Source organism: Rattus rattus, chromosome 2 (assembly GCF_011064425.1).
Source record: "Rattus rattus isolate New Zealand chromosome 2, Rrattus_CSIRO_v1, whole genome shotgun sequence".
NCBI lineage: Eukaryota > Metazoa > Chordata > Mammalia > Rodentia > Muridae > Rattus > Rattus rattus.
This window is the reverse complement of record NC_046155.1, coordinates 223,890,888-223,910,146: the sequence shown is the minus strand read 5'-3', so window position 1 is coordinate 223,910,146 and position 19,259 is coordinate 223,890,888. Positions and strand designations below refer to the sequence as shown.

At 43.7% G+C, this 19,259-nt stretch overlaps 1 protein-coding gene across 1 annotated transcript in view; it reads right to left on the bottom strand.

The window, feature by feature from the left end:
- Phactr2 (phosphatase and actin regulator 2) overlaps nt 1-19,259 on the bottom strand; it is a 258,957-nt gene that overhangs the window by 73,271 nt on the left and 166,427 nt on the right. The window contains exon 2 of the mRNA XM_032894972.1: nt 4,730-4,897. Within this exon, the coding sequence (XP_032750863.1) occupies nt 4,730-4,897 (168 nt within the window). The remainder of the gene's footprint in view (nt 1-4,729; nt 4,898-19,259) is intronic.

Here is a 19,259-nt window from a genome sequence, read left to right as displayed (position 1 = left end):
TTTCTGCCTCCTACCCTACTAGCCAATAATGCAAAAGAGAAGGCATTTCAGTCTCAAGAGCGTCCCCATACCATCGTGGTTTGTACCAGTGCCAAGTATACCAGAGATGGAATTGCTCCGTGACCCTTCCTAGAAACAACAATGAGTCCCGTTTAAGGAACTTTCTAGTTGCTGTGTACCCATTGCTTGGTTTTATGTAACTTCCCTCTGCTATAGCAAATTGGGAAACAGGGCAGATTCTGTCTTGCTCTTCCAATATAGTATAGAGATGACAGCATGTCTACTTTCTTAGTGGAATGCGAGAGTTTAAGAATCAAAAAGCTTTCGGGTACTAATACAGTGAGAGCAGGCCTTAACAAGCCCCATCTCAGAGAAATCCGTTCGCTTCATCCTTCTTGGCAGATATGGAAAGTAATCCCAGGCAGCAATATTATGCTTCCATGGTTACGGACAATATTATGCTTTTCTAGGAGCAAACATAATTTTGATCCTTGCCAACCATGTTTCTGAACGTGCACTGCAGCAATCAGGCCAGCCAAGCAGAACCAAAGTAATTTACTCGGACCAAATCCATCTTATAGGAAAAGCAAGCCAATGAGCCAAACCCATGTGCTAGTGACACCGAGGGAGGACTGATGTTTACTGATCTGTGCAGGAAGTTACCTTACAGGGATACAATGTAACGGAACGGTTGAGTGGGCTGGGTGCTGGCTGCAGTGCCCTTTTGCTTCCAGACTCCCCTTTCCAAAAGAAAGCCCGCTGACTGTCCTAGACCAAGACTCCTCACTAGTAGAAGCGGGTAACACGTCACCCGGACTTCATAAGTTGCTCTCATGACTCAGTGAGTCAGTCTGAATGGAGTTCTCATAGCAGAATGTTCTATGTAACAACCATCAATGAAAACTGTTGTTATTCTCCCGCTCTGTGGAACACTTTCAGTAACTTCAACTTTGGGCCAGAGGGCTCTTTGCAAGTTAGTCTGGTTCCTAGAATGCTATAGCTTACAATGGCTCTATCTAAAAATCTCAACAGGCGTGCCTTTGCCATTACTAACAGCATCATGCACACGCCACAGTGCTCAAGGAGATAAAGCCTTGGTTTTCTTTATCGAGGAGCACGGTCTACTTTTAAATAAAAATAAATGTCAGGACAGAAAAATTTACCCTAACGCGCGTGGGTGCGTGTGTAGAGTGAGGTTTTTTTTTATTTAGCTCAGGATGCAGCGTACATGCTGCAATGCGCATGCGCACGGTACTTCCGGCCATTCCCTCCCGGAATTTCCTGCGTCGCCTTGCGGCACGGAGCTGTACCTGATCTAGAGATGGGTGCTGAGTGTGGGGGAAAGTGGAAGCAGCAGGTGCCGGCTGTTTTCAAGACTCTTGGTTTTGATGGTAACAGGACGCAAAAGTTGGAAGAGTAACTGTTTAGATAGGGGACTTGCTCGCACGTCTAACCTTGGGGAGACACAAACATGTTTAAGACTCCAAGGTGGCAGAGTTTTCGTCTAGCACGGTGGACCTGGTTGCGATCCCTAGCACTGAAAGAAACCGACAGAGACAAAGATGCAGAAGCTATACTTGCATCTCTCTTCTGAAAACAAAACAGGGAAACAATTAGAAAGGAAGAAAAAAATATAAATGTCATTCTGAATACTAAAGTGGGAAGGGAGACAAGTTTGATTCAGGCCAGACTGAGGAAGGCCTCCTTTACTAGATGAGACCCAGGAGAAATGGTACAGAAGGGGGTTTGGAAAGGAGCAATCACAGGACTCCCTTGTCATTCCACTATGGGTAAGCTGTGATGTTCACACCACACCAAGCCAGCCTAAAGCATATTTCTCCAAATGTGTCAGCCATGAAAATACACTCGGCTATGGATAAAAAGGAGGGGTGTTCTCCTGCTGGAGAATGAATCAGAACTATGGGGTAAATTTCTGCCCAGGAACAATGGCAAGAAACTGGAAGTCTGTGTACAAACGTGATCTGCACTGTAGATGAGGTGTTCCTTTGGGGTTCGAAGGAGCATTCCAAAGCATGGTGGACTCAGGACCACTAGAATAGACTGGGGTAGGGAGCATGTACAGTACAAACACACACACTAACACATTCGTGTTAGACTACTTCTAACTAAACACCCTCGCGTATAGGAGAGGCGATGACCACAGAACACATGGGATATCAGGCTGAGGGGCTCAGGAACTGATGCTCAATAGTTACTTTTCTCTGAAGAAATTCACCATCTTCCCCACCCTCAGATGCTGTAGACGGCCCTGCCAGACTACACATAGCCTAGATCATGTTCAAACAGCCTGGCTTTGCTATTTGAAATAGTTTTTTTTTTTTAAGGAAGATATCATATCTTGGTTATTGTCATTTTTCTGTTCCATTCTTGTTCAACATTAAAATGAAAAATGTCCCCCCCCACACACACACTCACAGTGGCCAGTCAATTATTCTAACACTGAGCTATACTCTCAGCCCTTTTGGTTTGCTTAAGCTTCAATGCATACTTTCTTTGGGTCTCAACAGAAATCAAAGCCTTAGAGTAGACAGACAGACATAGACGCTGAGGACTATTTCATAATTCAAATAAATAACAAGGAAAGAGGAAGGGGTAATTCTCTGTACATGTCCTCTCTAAGGAGGGGCACGTGAGTAGCTTCAGAGCTGCGGAACGAGCCACAGAGATAATTGAGAGCCTCTCGTTTCCTCGAAACATCTTAATGTTATAGTCCAAGAGGCTCTCTTCCATCTTGAGTAACCATGGTAACTTGCAGAGCCAGAACCTAGCAATGTTTGGGGGAAACATGAGAGGAGCACTTCAGAAGGGCAACCTGGTTCCATCCACTCCTGAAAAACAGGGAGAGCAAGACGCTGTGCCAGGAACTAATTCCTCGGATTTTAACACACACCACACACACACACACACACACACACACACACACACACACACACACACACCAATGCCCAGAGGCCATCTGGTGTGACCAGGATTATCCAGTATTTGATAGGAAGGAAACCACTAACTGGTCCTCACACAGCACAGAGCACACTATCTCACACTGGTTTCTAATCCAGGAAGCCCCTAGACATGGTCAAACTGTCAGTATCCACCGCCCCCCTCAATCCAAGCCTCTGTCATTTTCTACATTTTACTGTCATGGTATAAAGAAGGACGATAAACTCATAAACCTACTGTCTACAAATATCGACTCCCAGCAATCTTTTTCTCTTTTTGTGCTTTTACAACCTCCGTCCTCCAAGACAATTCTGGAAGCATTCTCAGGTATCATTTTTGTGCATTAGACAGCAAATACTCAAGTTTTTTCTACCTGGGAGCACAGCAGAGACACTTGTCTCTAGGGAGCTCTGCTGTCCCTGTTACATTTGTGCTGTGTCTAGTATCTTCTATTCTGTTTCATATCGAAAGGACACGAGGTCAGTCTTGTGGGGCTCACAAGGTCCACTCTGTGATCCTGCACACGTGCTGATGTTTGCAGAGTAGCATAATGAGAAATTTTGATAAAATGTTTAAAAACGGTAGTCATGCCAAAAGCTGGACTTATATCAAGAGATAAATGTCTTTTGTTTTAAACAAAATTCCACGGACACCCAGCATTTGATTAGATTGCATTAAAACCAGTTTCCCCCACAAGTCCACGTGAAAGGTACAAATCAATGAAATTCTTTTGATTGATTTTCTCATACAGGGTCTCTTTTCCTTCCACTCTTTATACATATAATTTTATATGCATTAACTCAAGGGTGTCAGATCCCCCCGGAACTGGAGTTACAGACAGTTGTGAGCTGCCTTGTGGGTCCTGGAAATTGAACGTAGGTCCTCTGGAAGATTAGCCAGTGCTCCTAAACTCTGAGCCTCCTTTCTACTCCTTTCACCTGTACTTTCACTTTGGCCTGCAGTCTTGTTATACAATCCAGGCTGGCCTTCTGCTCACAGTTCTTCTGCCTCACCCTCTGATGGGTTGGGGCGCATGCCGTCAACGCCCAGTCCAATGTAATTCTGAACACTCAATAAATCCACAAAGTAAATGATCATGGAACAATTTCCCATCGTCTTTCCTAAGACAGAGACTATTGGTTTGTTCTAAAGACACAATGGGATTTTAACATTGCCTGGTCACTGGCATCTTGTCTCTGGACAAATTACAACAATGAAGACTATTTTTTTTTAAGTTCTGAGCCAAGCGTGGTGCCGTATGCCTTTAATTAGTATACCTAGCATTTAAGAGGTGAACTCAGAAGGATCGGGAGTTCAAGGCCAGCCATGGAATGAGTTCAAGGTCAGCCTACAACAAGATCCTGCTCTAAGAAATATATAGTTTTAATTAACAGATCTGTTTCTACTCGTAGCAACAAACAGACCGCGCTCAACTCTGTACATATGAAAACGCAGGTGTTTGATGTCTCGACACTCGCAGATGCCATCTCCACCTCCAACCTTCTACTTTGCCTCTGCTTTTTCATATGTCTGTATCTATACGAATTAACAAAACACTGTATTTTAATGTAAGGCAATATTGGAAAGCCGAAGTCGGAGCAAAAATTAGGGACAGTCAGAACCGCTGAACTGTTTCATCCTTAAGTGCAACAATTTCATTTTAAATGCAAGTACATATCCATTCCGAAAAGAAAAGTCACATAAAGCGTATGATTCACCTGGTTGAAAACATTAACTGTTTATCGTTTTGCAACTGGGAGAGTGATCGTACCTGCTGAGGTCTCTCTAAACTTGTCACTGGTCTTCTTTTTCCTCCATTTCCAAGGCTTGAAGATTTTACCAATGGTGGAGAGTTTCCCCTTTCTCTTGAAGGGAGGTGTCTGGGAACCTGCTGGGGGGCCATCTGAGTTTGCAATGGAGGCTTTGTCTAGTCCATCAACTGTATAAAGAGAAATCAAGTTAGAGAAAAGCTGCAAGGAAAGTCTGGAACACCACTATCTGTCTCTTCCTGGACTGTGAACAGCAACTTTCCTGTGCTCTTTGGACTCTCACATAAAGTCCGTTTGTCCTATTCTGCGGCTGGTAGGACTCCCTTGATATCAATCAGGGAATCCATCAATCTTGGGTTATAGTCCCCCTAGGTAATTGTATTTTGAGAAACAGAAAAGGAACAAGAGACTTACATAATAGTTAGGGCCAGACAACTAAAGACCCATGAACCACAGCTGAGACCATGTGCAACAACACATCTATGTGTCGTGCAGGGGTGGAGGTCTCTTGGTATCCCTGCAACAGGATGCTCCTCCTCCACAGCTAGTCTGGCATTCTCAGCAAGGACTTCAGAGTTAGAGTGCTGCAAAAACCGTAGTTTCTCCTTCCCAAATAAAGTGTGGTGCTAGGAAGTTAAACTTATTAAATTAAATTATTTTTAATTAAAATTAAATTAAATTTATTTTTGCAATGCTAACACTATCGTGTGCTTCTGTTACAGCAATCTTTCAGCCTCAAATAAACTGGTAACTGTCATGAACATTGAAACTCTGTGGGAAGCATGGGTATGGCAATGTAACAAAGCATTATTTTCATATGCCTTCAGTATTTTATCATTCAGAAACACACCACACACACACACACACACACACACACACACACACACACACACACACACACACACACTGCAGTTGCCTTTACAGCAAATTCAAAACACAAAGCACATAACAATGACTGACATCATCCCAACTCCAAATTGTAGTGGCAAAAACCTAGACAATGATAGCTGATGATTTTACACAGTCTTTTTATAAAATGGGTATTTAGGCAAATAAACAATTAGTTCAAATCAACAAAATGTTAAGTGTTGAATCTAGGTGGCAGATGCATTCAAGTCTTTCGTCTTCTCTGAGGTTTTGGAAACTTTCATAATAAAATATTAAGGGAGAAAATAAATACAAATAGAATTTTCATAGCCAAGACTTCCCCAAGTTCAAGATTAAATGGACCCCTTTTCTTGTTAGTTTTGATATAACTATGGCATAACCCCATTTGTACAAACAACTTGAGTTCATTCCAGAAATAACATGCTGAAAAGGCCACACGGAAGAGAGAATGCACTTTGAGATTCCATTTTTATCAACATTTCAAATAGGCAATACGAATCAAAATAAAATAGGCCAAAAGAAAAATGAAAATCAGGATTAACTGGAGACAGGAAACTGGGAGAGAAATTTATCTCAGTATTGGATGTATTAAAGAAAACTGGTCACAGATCCCTACGATTTTTTTTTTGTATTTCACTTTATATGAAATTAACTTCAGAAAACTCACAGAGTAAAGTCTGATTGATACATGTGCTTAAGTGATCACAGGTGAATTGTGCTGATACCCATCAAAGACAAATGAATGGATAGATGGTGTGTGGTGGTTTGAACGGGTTTGGCCTCCCATAGAATCACGTGTTTGAATGTTTGCCTCATGGAGAGTGGCATGATTAGGAGGTGTGGCCTTGTTGGAGTAGGTGTGGCCCTATTGGACAAAGTGTGTCCCTGTTGGGGAGGGCTTTGGGGTCTCCTCCTATGGTTATACCACACCCTGTGTGGAAGAGAGTCTCCTCCTGGCTGCTGCCTTCAGATCAAGGTGTAAAACTCTCAGCTCCTTCTGCACCATGCCCGCCTATAGGCTGCCATGCTTCCCGCCATGATAATAATGGACTGAACCTCTGAGACTGCAAGCCAGCCCCGAAGAAACGCTGTCCTTTTATGAGTTGCCTTGGTCATGGTATCTGTCCACAGAGGTAAAACCCTAACTGAGGCAGATGAAATGAGCAGATGAATAAAATTACCCAGCCATACCAAAATGCTCAGCTGTTGAAGCTCTGCGGTAAGGACAGGGGCCTATGAGTAAACTCTGTGTAGTTCTGAAAATCTTCATAACAAAAACTATCTGAGGAAGGGACGAGGAATAAGAAGATTCTAAAGCAAGCACTTCCATTTCAAGGGAGATATTTTTACTCCTATTCCTTTTTTTAAGTATAAACTTGGAAATCAATGGCAACCCTGTGCGCTACTGGGTTTTAAAGGGATGATTGGGACGTAGAGAAAAAGCAGATCGCTGTAAGATCTCAGAACCCCCAAAACATGGTGCTGTGGGGACATTGGCTCCATCTCTCACTTTTATAGCTGAAGAAGTTAACAGACCAGACAGACCAGTGGACATGAGCCAAAAGGCCTTGACAAAAGCCTGATCTTTCTAGCTACCAGACAGGGGCAAAAAAAAGACAACCTGAGAAGACAGAGAAGTTTAGACCACAACTATTGTGCTCTGGCCAAACACCGCAAAGGAAGCTGTGATCATACACACCAAGCAAAAGCTAAATGCAGGAGGAACGAGGCTTTCACTCTCAAGAGTCTCCAGCAAGGAGCCTGATACTTCTGCCAGAGTGTGCTCGCAGAAGACAAAACAAGAGGACCTTCATGCCTATTAGCAGGTAAGGAAGCATCCCCCACAACGCCAGTGGAGACTGTGCGCGGAGCCTAGACGTTTACCCCAGGCAGCACCTGGGGCTGTGTCAAACCTTGTCGTCTGGAAATCCTACCCGTGCTGGGTACTAATGAGGACCTTCATATATAGGGTGTCAGCAAGAACCTGGATTCTCACCTCTGTACGAGAGTGGCGAGCTGGTACTCATCGCTCGCTTGCACAAGTGTTAGGTGAAGTCAATGGAAGCAGAAGGTTGAAATAAGACGTGGGATATCATGACATAATACGTAAAAAGTTTTGGTTAAAAAGGAAATCCCCTGACATATCAAGAGCCAAGAAAATTCCAAACTGAATGAACAGCATCAATCAACGGTTACAAACACGTGCACAGCCGGGTCTGCATGCATTTTCTTCCAATTGCACACGGCAAGCTCCTCTCTTCTCTTAGGATTTCTACTCTGATCCCAAGTGCCACCCAGGCAGAGGTGCCACAGGCTTCTCTAAGTGGTCCTAACCCCATTTGCAGCCAAAACTTCTGCAGAAGGATACGTGGGGATGGGAGTCTGTTACCCTAAGACAAAGGGAAGCCCCGGCAGAGAAGTAAAACCTTCACTTCTATTCCTGTTCAAGCTGCCTACGGTGTGCTACAGGACAACCAGTGTGTTGTTTTTTCTTTCTCATGAGTCTCGATGTTGAAATCTCAGAAAAAGACCGATTTTGAACAACTGGATGTTGTAAATATACATAGAAGAGTTGACTCCTTCAAACAGAAGAGCTAACGTTTCCATATGAAGTTCATCTCTGTGGCGATGCCAAGTTTGTTCTTACTTTCTCACATTGGAGAGGAAACATCATCATTATCTGGGCCACACACCTGATTCCTTGACACACCATAAGAATTGGGATTTCCATCCGAACCAGTGAAGCTCAGTCTATTCTACACGTGTAAGTAGAAATAAGCAAAGTAAAAAAAAAAAAAAGAAAGAAAAGAAAGAAAGAAAGAAAGAAAGAAAGAAAGAAAGAAAGAAAGAAAGAAAGAGCAACCATTTCCTTGATGACAAAGGTTCACAGGTCGGGTGAGGTGGTTGATGAGTTAAAAAAGAGCTGCGTTCAATTCATGACCGCATAGGAAGTGAAGGACATGTCTTCTCTCAAGGCAGAGGCGGGGGGCCCAGCAGACGCAGGGGGATGTGCACATGCATGTGCACATGCACGAGTGAGCTTGTGTATCCCCCTGGCACAATGAACCTACTTGTTTTTATAATTGGTGGACTCTTACTTAAAATCACCCCGGCTGTTAGACACTGTGAGGGAACAGTTGGCCCAACGCCATTGCAGTTCTCTCGAAGCGCGGCACAGCAGGGACGTACGGGCAGAATACGTCTTTTCCAGGCACCTGGAGATTGGGAGCACCCCTGGTATTTCCACGTTTCTTCTTCAGAACAAACTTATCATCAAAAACCCCTTAGAGATTTTCTGTAAACTGTTCCACCTAAGCCGGAAAGAGCCTGCATTTACCCGTGGGGGAGAGCTCCCTCCCATCTAGCTGTTTTCAGTGTTAATCTTCACATACTTTCTTGTTGTTTTTCTTTTTCTTTCCTCTTCTTATGCAGAAGAGACCAGGCTGGCCTTGAACTCATAATCCTCTTCCTCAGCTTCCTACGTGTAGGGATTACAAGAGTAGATCACACGCGACGATGATCTGCTTTCCTGTTCACCATTACCTTCTGGTCCACACTAGAGACTTAAACATTTTTAAATACAGCACATTTTGAAGTGCAATCTTGCCCTCCCTGAATATGGAGATTCTGCTTATGAGCTATTTCCTAGCAAATTAAGCCCATATCACCGAGCTTCCTCACATTACCGACTGGTAAGGCTTCAAAGAGCACATGCAGTCCTCATTTTAAGTTAAACAGAAACTCAAGCAACCTTAGCACAGCCATGACCATATAACTCAAAAAAAAAATGAAGCTACATAATTACTACATTAAAATTGTGAACTTCGGTGTTCTTTCCTCCGAGACCCGAGAACAGGCAGGGCTTCTTAGACAAGGGCAACTATTTAGTGCAAGAGTTTATAGGCCTTTAAAAACAATATTTAGTGTTTTATGATATGTCAGACACCCATTTTCCACACACACAATCATTTCAGTCACTGAGAAAGTGAGGCACAGTATTCCATTCATAAATCTAGTAACTGAAAGGTCACTCAGAAAAGAGCCCCAGTGAAAGATCTCCTGGTGCTGACTTGCAGCAAGCTGGCAGCCGCCTTGTGAAAAAGGAGTTGAAAAAGATGGTCTCAGCTTTCTCTAAATATCCTTAAATACTTGCAGGTGACGTTGAATGCATTTATAAAACCCAATAACAACAAAACCAGACAGAAATCATCTGTGGGATTTACTTGTTGCTAAGCCCACACTTTGAGGAAGCTAAAAAGGAAAAACAAAAATAAGCAAACCGACCTTTATTTCCTTAAAACATGACTTCAGAGACAGCTTTCCTTTTGTGGACATGGCTGTTCGAGCATTATGATTATATTAAAATTATGGCGATAGAGTTTTACCATGATTTTGTGTGTGTGTGTGTGTGTGTGTGTGTGTCCCTGACAGTTCTACCACTAACCCCACAGAACACTCAGTAAGAAAACACAAGCATAGTGCACAAAGAAGATTAACTATACCTCCCCTATTTACAAAGTACCCAGGGAAGACTTAACTACACCCCTCCATTTAAGTGAAGCAGTGGCTTTGTTCATGTGCCATCATACGTGAGGGTAGACCTATAGAACCAAGTAGATAAAAAGGCCACAGTCAATGACAGCTACAAGCCACAAGCCATCCATGATGACACTGTATAAGGTAGTCAACGGGCCATCCTTGACCTTATTCTCATTAATTACAGTTCACATTAGTTTGAACCAAATCTCTTCACTTCTTTGGAAGTAAGATGAATGAACATTGAAGAAGAGAAAATGAATCAACTATAGGATCCCCGGTCTGGGCACAGGTTAGAAAGCTCTGTATGTATATGGTGAGATGCATCACAAGGAAGCAAGTGGATTGCTGATGGTGGGAAGTTACAGATAGAGAAGTGGGAATACAGAATGCTCTACACGACACCAATGACGATTGGAACCTAACTGCATACACTTGTGTTTTACAAGATAGGAAGACAGTAAATACATTACTAGCATGGACATACATGAAAGCCAGACACTCCCATTGTGTTCTTCCTTGGTTTCTGGTTGTTCTCTTCAATAAAGGGGAAACCAAAAAGTCCATTCTGTACAGAAATTACTTCTGGGGTCAGGACGCCAAAACTCTAAACAAACTGAACAGTGGATGTCAGAGAAGCATGGGCAGGAGCTCAAAGGATACTCAGAGCCAAATGTCTGAACAATTTGGGCAAACTAAATGATATAGTACTGACTTATAACCCAGAATATAAAATAAATACCTATGGGCCCATATTCACACAAATAAATATTAAATAAATAAATAAATTTGGGACAAAAGGAATGTGTACAGATGAGCTTACCTTCCCATGCTTAAACGCGACCACAGTGCAATTCCTTCTGAAGAGCAGAAGCGTGGAGGATGACTAATTTCATAATAAAGGACACTGAGTCACCTCACCCAAGGTGACCAAGGTCACTGTCGTGTGTGATAGACTGTGTTTACAGTAACATCCTTCATGTGTTGTGATCAATCTGGTTCCTCAAAATCCACCAGCCAGGGGCAGTAGGAGAAAATGCAGGAGGAGGCCAAGTTGAGGCACATGTCTGATATACCTGACTGATGCACCTCAGACCAACGAGGTAATTAAAAAGCAAGCGGGGTCTGAGTGACTGACAGTGAGAGGCCATGACATGGGTCTTTAGTGGGATCCTCCATCAAACACAATGACACCAAGGAAACACTGTTGAGAATCTAATAAACTGTAGCTTGTAAGAAGGTGCCACTGTCTGTCCTTTGGTTGTAATAAGATTATCACATACCTACCACAAGAGACTGAGGACGAGATAAAATAAATACAGCAGTACACGAGGATCCTGCTATCTTTCCATGCTTTCTGCAAATCCAGAACTATTCTTTTATTTAAAAGAGTACATGTCTGTGTCCGTGTGTTTCAATGTGTGTGGGTATGTGCTCCCATGTACCTCCTCAGACCTGAGGTGGACACTGGGTCTATCGTCTCTTTCTTATTCTCTTGAGCCAAAGCCCCTCCCTGAACCCAGGCTGACAGCCAGCACACCTCAGCGGTTCTCCTAGCTCGCCACAGTGCTAGGAGTGCAGGCACAAACCATCACGTTCCCTCTTTATGTGGGGGCTGGAGGTTCAAACTCAGGTCCTCACGCCCCTATAACAAGCACTCTTACCCACAGAGTCCCAAATCCAGATCTATTCCAGAAGACAAGCTCTAAGAGGCATGGAGGGGTGCATAGAAGGTTTCCGCCCCCGGGATTTTGGGGAAATAACATTGTGCTTCTTCCTTCCCTTCCCTAGAACTTTCATTTCCCACTATTTTGGCACCGTTGTCCTGCTATTTCAGACGTTTTAGCACATGACTTACTCAAATTAAGTGGTAGTCAACATTTTCTATAAGAGTGGAGAACAGGGTCACTGTCCACACCACATCAGCAAGTACTTAGTCACAGTTATGAGGAGGCCAGGTACAGAGGGGAGATTCCAAACTCATCCCCCAACACACACGTACACACATCCATGCAAGGAGGGCTGTCACATCCAGTTGATACACAGAGCGACAAGTTCAGGATAAAAAGTTTCCCTGTCTTTCAGTTTTTAGTCACTGAGGTCATTTTAGCGATAAAGTTGTGACGCTCCAAAGCTAATTCTAAGGGCTGAAATTTATTCTGAAATTCACTCTGCAGCCTCATTTCCCATGATGAGAGAAGGGTTGGACAACTTATGAAAAGAAAACCCCAAGGTCCGTACTTCTGTCCTCAGGCTTCTGAGAAACAGAGAGCACGGGCTATTTATTCGTTGGCCCGCATTGGGTTCTTTCGCTCTCCCAACAGCCAGAAGTATTGAGTGCTTTATTAATAACAGAACTCATAATGTCCCATATTTCTTGAGCACTTACTATTTGCCAAAAACTCAGCCAAGCGCTTTGCCTGCACTAATTTGGGCTAATTTTCACAACAGCTTTGGAGACGGGTATTGAAAGAGGGGGTCATCTCTGCAACTGAATATCGGGAGAGCCACAGATATTGAGAACCTAAGGGCGAAGATTAAAAATATATCGAGTAAGCAATAGAAAAGCTACCCTACTGCAATAGCACAAGAGTTGAATGTCAGAGTTTGGATTTTGAGTCATAGCTGCCGGCCTCTAACACTAGTAATCCCAACCAGTTTCTTACAAGGCTGACTTCAACTCAGTGCTATGTACCTGGAAAATCCAGGGAGATCACAGAGCCAGTGGGGCTGGCCGGCTTCTCGCTCTGAAATTGCTCGGTCTGCTGAGGAAGCAGACATAGCCAGTGGGCCATGCAAACCAAAACCAAAAGTGGACTCCCGGGAGGGAGGGAGGAATGAACTCCAGCTGAGTGTGCAGGGAGTGTTCCTTAGGAAGGACTGTGACCTGGGGTCATTAAGATAAAGGAATAATTACCACGCAGGGACAGAATCCAGGATGGCTGAGGTTTTAATGCAACGCAATGCAAACTCAAAGCTTCTTGCTTGTTTAAGGGAAAACAGTAACAACTTATAAAGGTCATGTTTTTGACCATGTGAAATGATCATGTATATGAAGTGTTCAAAGAGACACAGGAGTGTTCTAAACGTCACATAAACGGCAGATGCATAGTGTCCGTCATCTGATTGCCAGTCAGGGGACTTCCCCTCCACCAGGCTGTCTGCATTAGACTATCCAAGTACATCCAGCGAACCAGAAGCATCTCCTGGTATCTCTAAAGCAGCCAATTGTAAGCCAGAAAGCGAAGCAGGCCTTGCACAACACGGACAGCCGATAAAAAAAATCACTGTTACTGATCTGGATTTTGATCACGAAATCAGAACGGTGAACCGTAAGCCAGAAAGAAGAGATCTGGATCCCAGACCAACTCGGCTACTTCAGCAGTAGCCCCCATAACCTTGAGTGAGCACCCTGAGTTTTCAACACTGTAAACTGGGAGACTGGGCTAAGCGATCTCACGGTGCCTCCTCAACTATTCAGAGTCCTCTTGGTTCTCCACTCGCTTTGGCTGAGTCACTGAAGACCAGCTCTTGAGTGCCCCATGGATACTGCTCATCCCTGCAGAACAGGGGAAGGTCCTATTCACTTAGCCCAAGAGGAAGGAGGAAGCCCAGAGAAATCAGGTAACTCGGCCAAGGTCATAAACCTGCTAAGACAGAGCTCTGGTTGACTTCCAGAATGTCCTTTACTTAAAAGGGGGAGAGCTGTGGTAGGTGAGAGTAGATGTCTGTTTCAGAAGAATATGTGTGTAAGAATATAAAAATATAAGATGCACCACAACCTGCTTTTGCCCTCAGCCATGTGCTTGAGCTTGTCCACAGTCGGAGAAAGCACTGTTTCGATCTCTCAAACAAAGTCCCACAGCGCCTCAGCTCATTCAAACTCATTGCAGGCCCAGTGTAGTTTTAATTTCATAGACATTTTTCTCTTCATTTTTTCTCAAATGAGTGTACTCATTTGAGAATCATTATTTACCATAAAATTAATTCTAAAAATTCAATACTATCGATTTTTAATCTTTTTTCTTTTTAAAAACAGAAGCGGCCATTTCTTTTAAATTCCCAAAGGGAAACGCTACTAAAGACTTCCATCTGCCCGTAAGCACTGACAGAAAATTCCAGAGTTTTAACTTGTGAGCCAAAGTGTAGGATAGTCTGTTTGTGCAGCTGTGTGACATCCTGACTCACAGACATGCACAGCATCCCCTAGATTTGCTACAGGATATTTTACAGATTTAATAAAGTCATTCGTGTATGGGGATTAGAGGAATTCTCATCGAGTGGGCAAAGGGTCATTTTGCGAATGGAAGAAATCAAGTTTAATGAAAACACGAAGTATTTTAATTCTTGAAAACCATTACAACCACTATAAGGAAAGGTTTCTTTCCCAACAGATGAGGGGTTTGTATAGGAACAAGTAGTTAGTTAACAGAATGAAAACTAAGACAGGACCCAACCACGCTGACCTGGCTAACACCTCAGGCCCTGAACGTCTCCCACAGCAGCTCACAGAGTCTGCGATGAATGAAGGGATGCTATGCTTGAGAAAGGGAGGGAAACTTCTGCATATTCTTAGTGGACAATTTGTCAAGTAAGACAGAATTTCACCTCATTCGTTTGGGGATCACGATCACCCTGTTTAGGCTGAGCACACACAGATGGATAAAAATTAGGGGAGAAAATGAATGAAAGGTCTTACATCTAAACTATTAAGTTTTTTTTTTTTGTTTTTTGTTTTTTTTTTTGTTTTTTACTATAGCCCTGGTGAGGTGGGTATACAATCATGGAAGCCAGGAGGATTTCAAGTTCATCTTCTTGCTGGGCTACAGACTGAGTTCAACAGTAGTCGGGATGATTTAGTGATACCCTATCTCAAAGCAGAAAGGAAACAAAAAGGACTAGGGAAGGAAGGGGCTGGAAAATTGCCCAGTAAGGAATGTACTTGCTAGACAAGTTTGAAAGCCCAAGTTTGGAACCCCGGTATCCATGTAAAAAGCTGGGTGAGGCAGCACCTTTGTATCCCAGCACTGAGGAGGTAAAGGCAGATGAACCTCTGGGACTTGCTTGATAGCTTAGCAGAACAGGTGATCTCTATACTCAGTGAGAGACTCTGCCTCAGAAGACATAGTGCACACATAGTGATGAGGACTCATGACAATGGCATCTACAGGCTTGTGCCTCTGTGTGTGTGAGTGTGTGTGTGTGTGTGTGTGTGTGCCTCTGTGTGTGTGCATGTGTGTGTGTATGTGCCTGTGTGTGTGCATGTGTGTGTGTGCCACATGCCTGTGTGTGTGTGTGTGTGTGCATGTGTGTGTGCATGTGTGTGTGCCACATGTATGTGTGTGTGCATGTGTGTGTGCATGTGTGTGTGTGTGCCTGTGTGTGTGTGTGCATGTGTGTGCCTCTGTGTGTGTGTGTGTATGTGCCTCTGTGTGTGTGTGCATGTGTGTGCATGTGTGTGCCTCTGTGTGTGTGTGGTGTGTGTGTGTGTGTATGTGCCTCTGTGTGTATGTGTGTGTGTGAGCGTGTATGTGCCTGTGTGTGTGCGTGTGTGTATGTGTGAGTGTATGTGCCTCTGTATGTGTATGCATGTGTGTGTGTATGCATGTGTGTGTGTGTGCATGTGTGCGTGCGTGTGTGTGTGTGTGTGTGTGTGTGTGTGTGTGCACACTTGGGATATAGACCAGTGGTAGAATGCCAGCCTCAAGTCACATTATTTTAATAAACAAAAAGTACACAAGTAAAAATAAAACCCAGTGAAATAACAACATTTTAAAGTCCATGGCCAACATTTTGATTTACACAAAACCATGAAAAGTTGCCCAGGGGATGAAAGGGACAGAAATATTAATGGAACAGCTGAAAAGTGAGTAAGATCTCTTAAACTGTTTTATGTTATCTATGTATCTATGTGTGTATATATGTCTGTATCTGTCTGTATGTCTGTCTACCTGTCTGTCTGTCTGTCTTCTACCATCCCCGACTACTACCTAGCAACCTCACGGAAGTCCCCAAAGTGAATGTCTGTCTGCTAAGAAGCTGACGATCGCACGTAGTACAGGATTACTTCCTGGAGATAGACACGAACTTTGCAGGCACATAGAGAAAACAGGACGCAGGAAGATAGATCCCACAGAGGAGAATTTATGTCGATTTGTCGTGCAGAGTCCCAAGACTCCAGATTTACATCCTTGTAGCCCAGCCTAAGAGATGAGTGCAAACAAGCCAGGCATCTGAACTTGGAGAGGCAAACGGAACAGGGCTGGGAATGATGAATGGATCCCAGGGACGCAGCAGAGGAAGAAGAGGAACTGCCTAGAGGTCTCCAGGGCCCCAACCTCTACAGAGTGTGGGAGATGTTGGGAGGAGAGTGGGCTTAGGGGAAATACCGTCAGGCCATGTTTAGCTCCCATGAACTTCAGGTGTTGGCAGGACATTTGGGGGAAGATGTCCAAAGTCAATCAGAGCTGCATTACTGACACACTAGGCAACAAGTTGGAGTGGAATTTGGTGGAGGCTTCCAAACGAAAGCAGCTGCGGAGGGATGAAGATAAACCCAGGGAAACAATTACATTGGGAACAAGTTAAGCTTTGTGCAATAAGAAACCTTGAACTTTTTTTGGCACCGATGATGATTGAGCCCAGGAAGAGATCTGTTTGCTGTTTGTTTAAATGCATAAAGTGTGAAGGACGCTGAAGCATAGGCATGGTGTGAGGAGAAGGCCACGGGGTTGGAGAGGTGAGAAAGTCCAGGGGAGAGGGCTACAGAGTGATGCTGGCCAGAATGCTAGTCCAGACATACGCAGACCAAAGGGAGACTAAATTCCTTCGGGTAGCAACAAGACGTGCAGTGGTTGGGGGAGAAGCTGACTCTCAACTGGTGAATATGAGGTGACCAGGAAGTCAGGAGATGATGTTAGCAAAGGTTCAGTCTCAGCAGATGACACAACTTCACATGAAGATGTACAAAACCCTAAGGCAAAATGGCAGCCAGTAGCATGGAGAGCCTGGGAGAGGTCAATTCTACCCTTTTGCGTAGGACTTCACAAGCTCTGGCCTCCATCCCCAGTGCTACAGAACCCAGGAATGGTGGTGTACAACGGCATCTAAAGGATGCAGGCAGATAAGAAGTTCAAGATCGTCCTTGGCTACACGGTGAGTTCAAGGCTAGCATCAAGTACATGAGAGCCAGGAAAACAATCAAAATAATTAATAATAATAAAAAGGATTATTGTTGGAAAGCAGTTACCAGGAAAAGCCAGGTTTCGGGCTGACCAGAGAAGGATGGTGTCTACAGAAAGCTGGAGATGTGGAAGGAAGAATTGACTACAGAACAAAAGCATTCCATCACGATTAACTTAGCAAGCAGCTCTTACGGATAAGGGACAGGGATGCTGAGTTCTTCCCTCGGCGGGCAGGATCTCTGCCTGAGGGAGCGGAGAGCCAGCCAGGGAGGATGCTGAGAGTCAAGCAGTCGCTCCACGTAGACCTACAGTGTGTGAGGAGAGCAGGCACGTGATAGTACTGCTGGGCCCACAGCGATGCCACTGAGGCCTCTCATGACAGGCAAGACCATAAAGCAGCCTCCAAACTGTGAGTCATGATTTGGAGTGAAATTACTCACGGGCTTTAGCCTAATTTCATCATGCCGCCTAACAGGTGGGGAAATACCCTGCTCAAACTAAACAGGAAGCTCTTGAAAAGTAGCAGAGAGGGATGAACATTCCACAGTTGGTACAGCTCGTTCTCCTGAGAGGGGAGGAAGGAGCCCACCAATTAAAAACCATCTTACAATGACGCCTTTACTTCTCGTCTTGATTATTTTTTTTTTCTCTCTCTCCAGTACAGCCACTAAGGATATGCCACCTGCAAAATATCCCATTTTGATTTCTTTCCTTAAAATGACGTGTTGGTTCAGTGAGCACGCTGGCAAACAAAGTGGACCAGCTGCACTTGGGTAAAACCCCAAAGCCAAAGCCCCTGAATCCGATCTGGACACAATCCAGGCGACCGGATCATTCCAAGATTCTTTTCTCGTAGCGTGTTTATTAGGAATTTCAATACCAAAAGCACCCTGAATATGTATGAGAAACGTGGAGACTCCATCTACAACCGAAACTTACAAGGGGCTGGATGCAATTCACCGATGTCTTCAAAAGACACACAAATAATTTAAATTGTTGTTACTAAGTGAGCCAGGAGGGAAAAAAAACGCCATCTCCTTTCTTAAAAACATGTGTGTTCATGTCAAGACTCATACGTGCACACGTGCACACAGGCAAGCCAGAAGATCAACCTCAAACATCATGATTAGGGCGACGTCCACTTTATTTTTATTATTTCTTCATTGGAAATAATTTTTCTATATAACATATTCTGATCACAGTCTCCCCTCCTCCAGCTCCCTCACATTTGTTCTACCTCTCTACCCATCCAACCCTGCCACTTCTCTCTTTAGAAAACAAAATAGGCAAAACAAATAATAAATAAATAAAGCAGAAAAAAGTGGGAAAAGTAGAAAAAGCATGAAAAACACAGAAACACGTATACATTCACATGTATACAAACACACACACACACACATATGCATATATATACACACAAAACATAATAGGAGAAACCACAAAGCAAAAGAACTTTACTATGTAAACCATCTCCCCATCCCAGGGCCACCTTCGTATGAAGACGAAATACATGCCCTTCCCATCTAGATCTGTCAGGTCAGGAACCACATAGGCTTTTCCTGGCCTTCTATACTGTACCTACGTCACAGAAAATCCTGGTTAATGTTTATAAATAAATACCTAGCCCAGAGAGGAAATATGGAGAGAATTCCCAAGGCCTGGCCTAAGTAGGTCGTGACTTATTTAATCAGGTCTTCAGGTTTTTCACTCGGAGGAAATTATCCCCAACCGTGTCTTCCTGTAGAACTCAAAATATTTTGAAAGATCATATAACAAACACTAATGTCTGAAACTGGAAAACTATCAAAGACAGCAGGAAGGATGATAAATGCTCTTAGGAATGGTTTAGACTTGGCTGACACGTTTCTTCAGGTGAACCAGTGCCTAATTGCTGCTTAGGAAGGAATACGGAGACAAATAACTG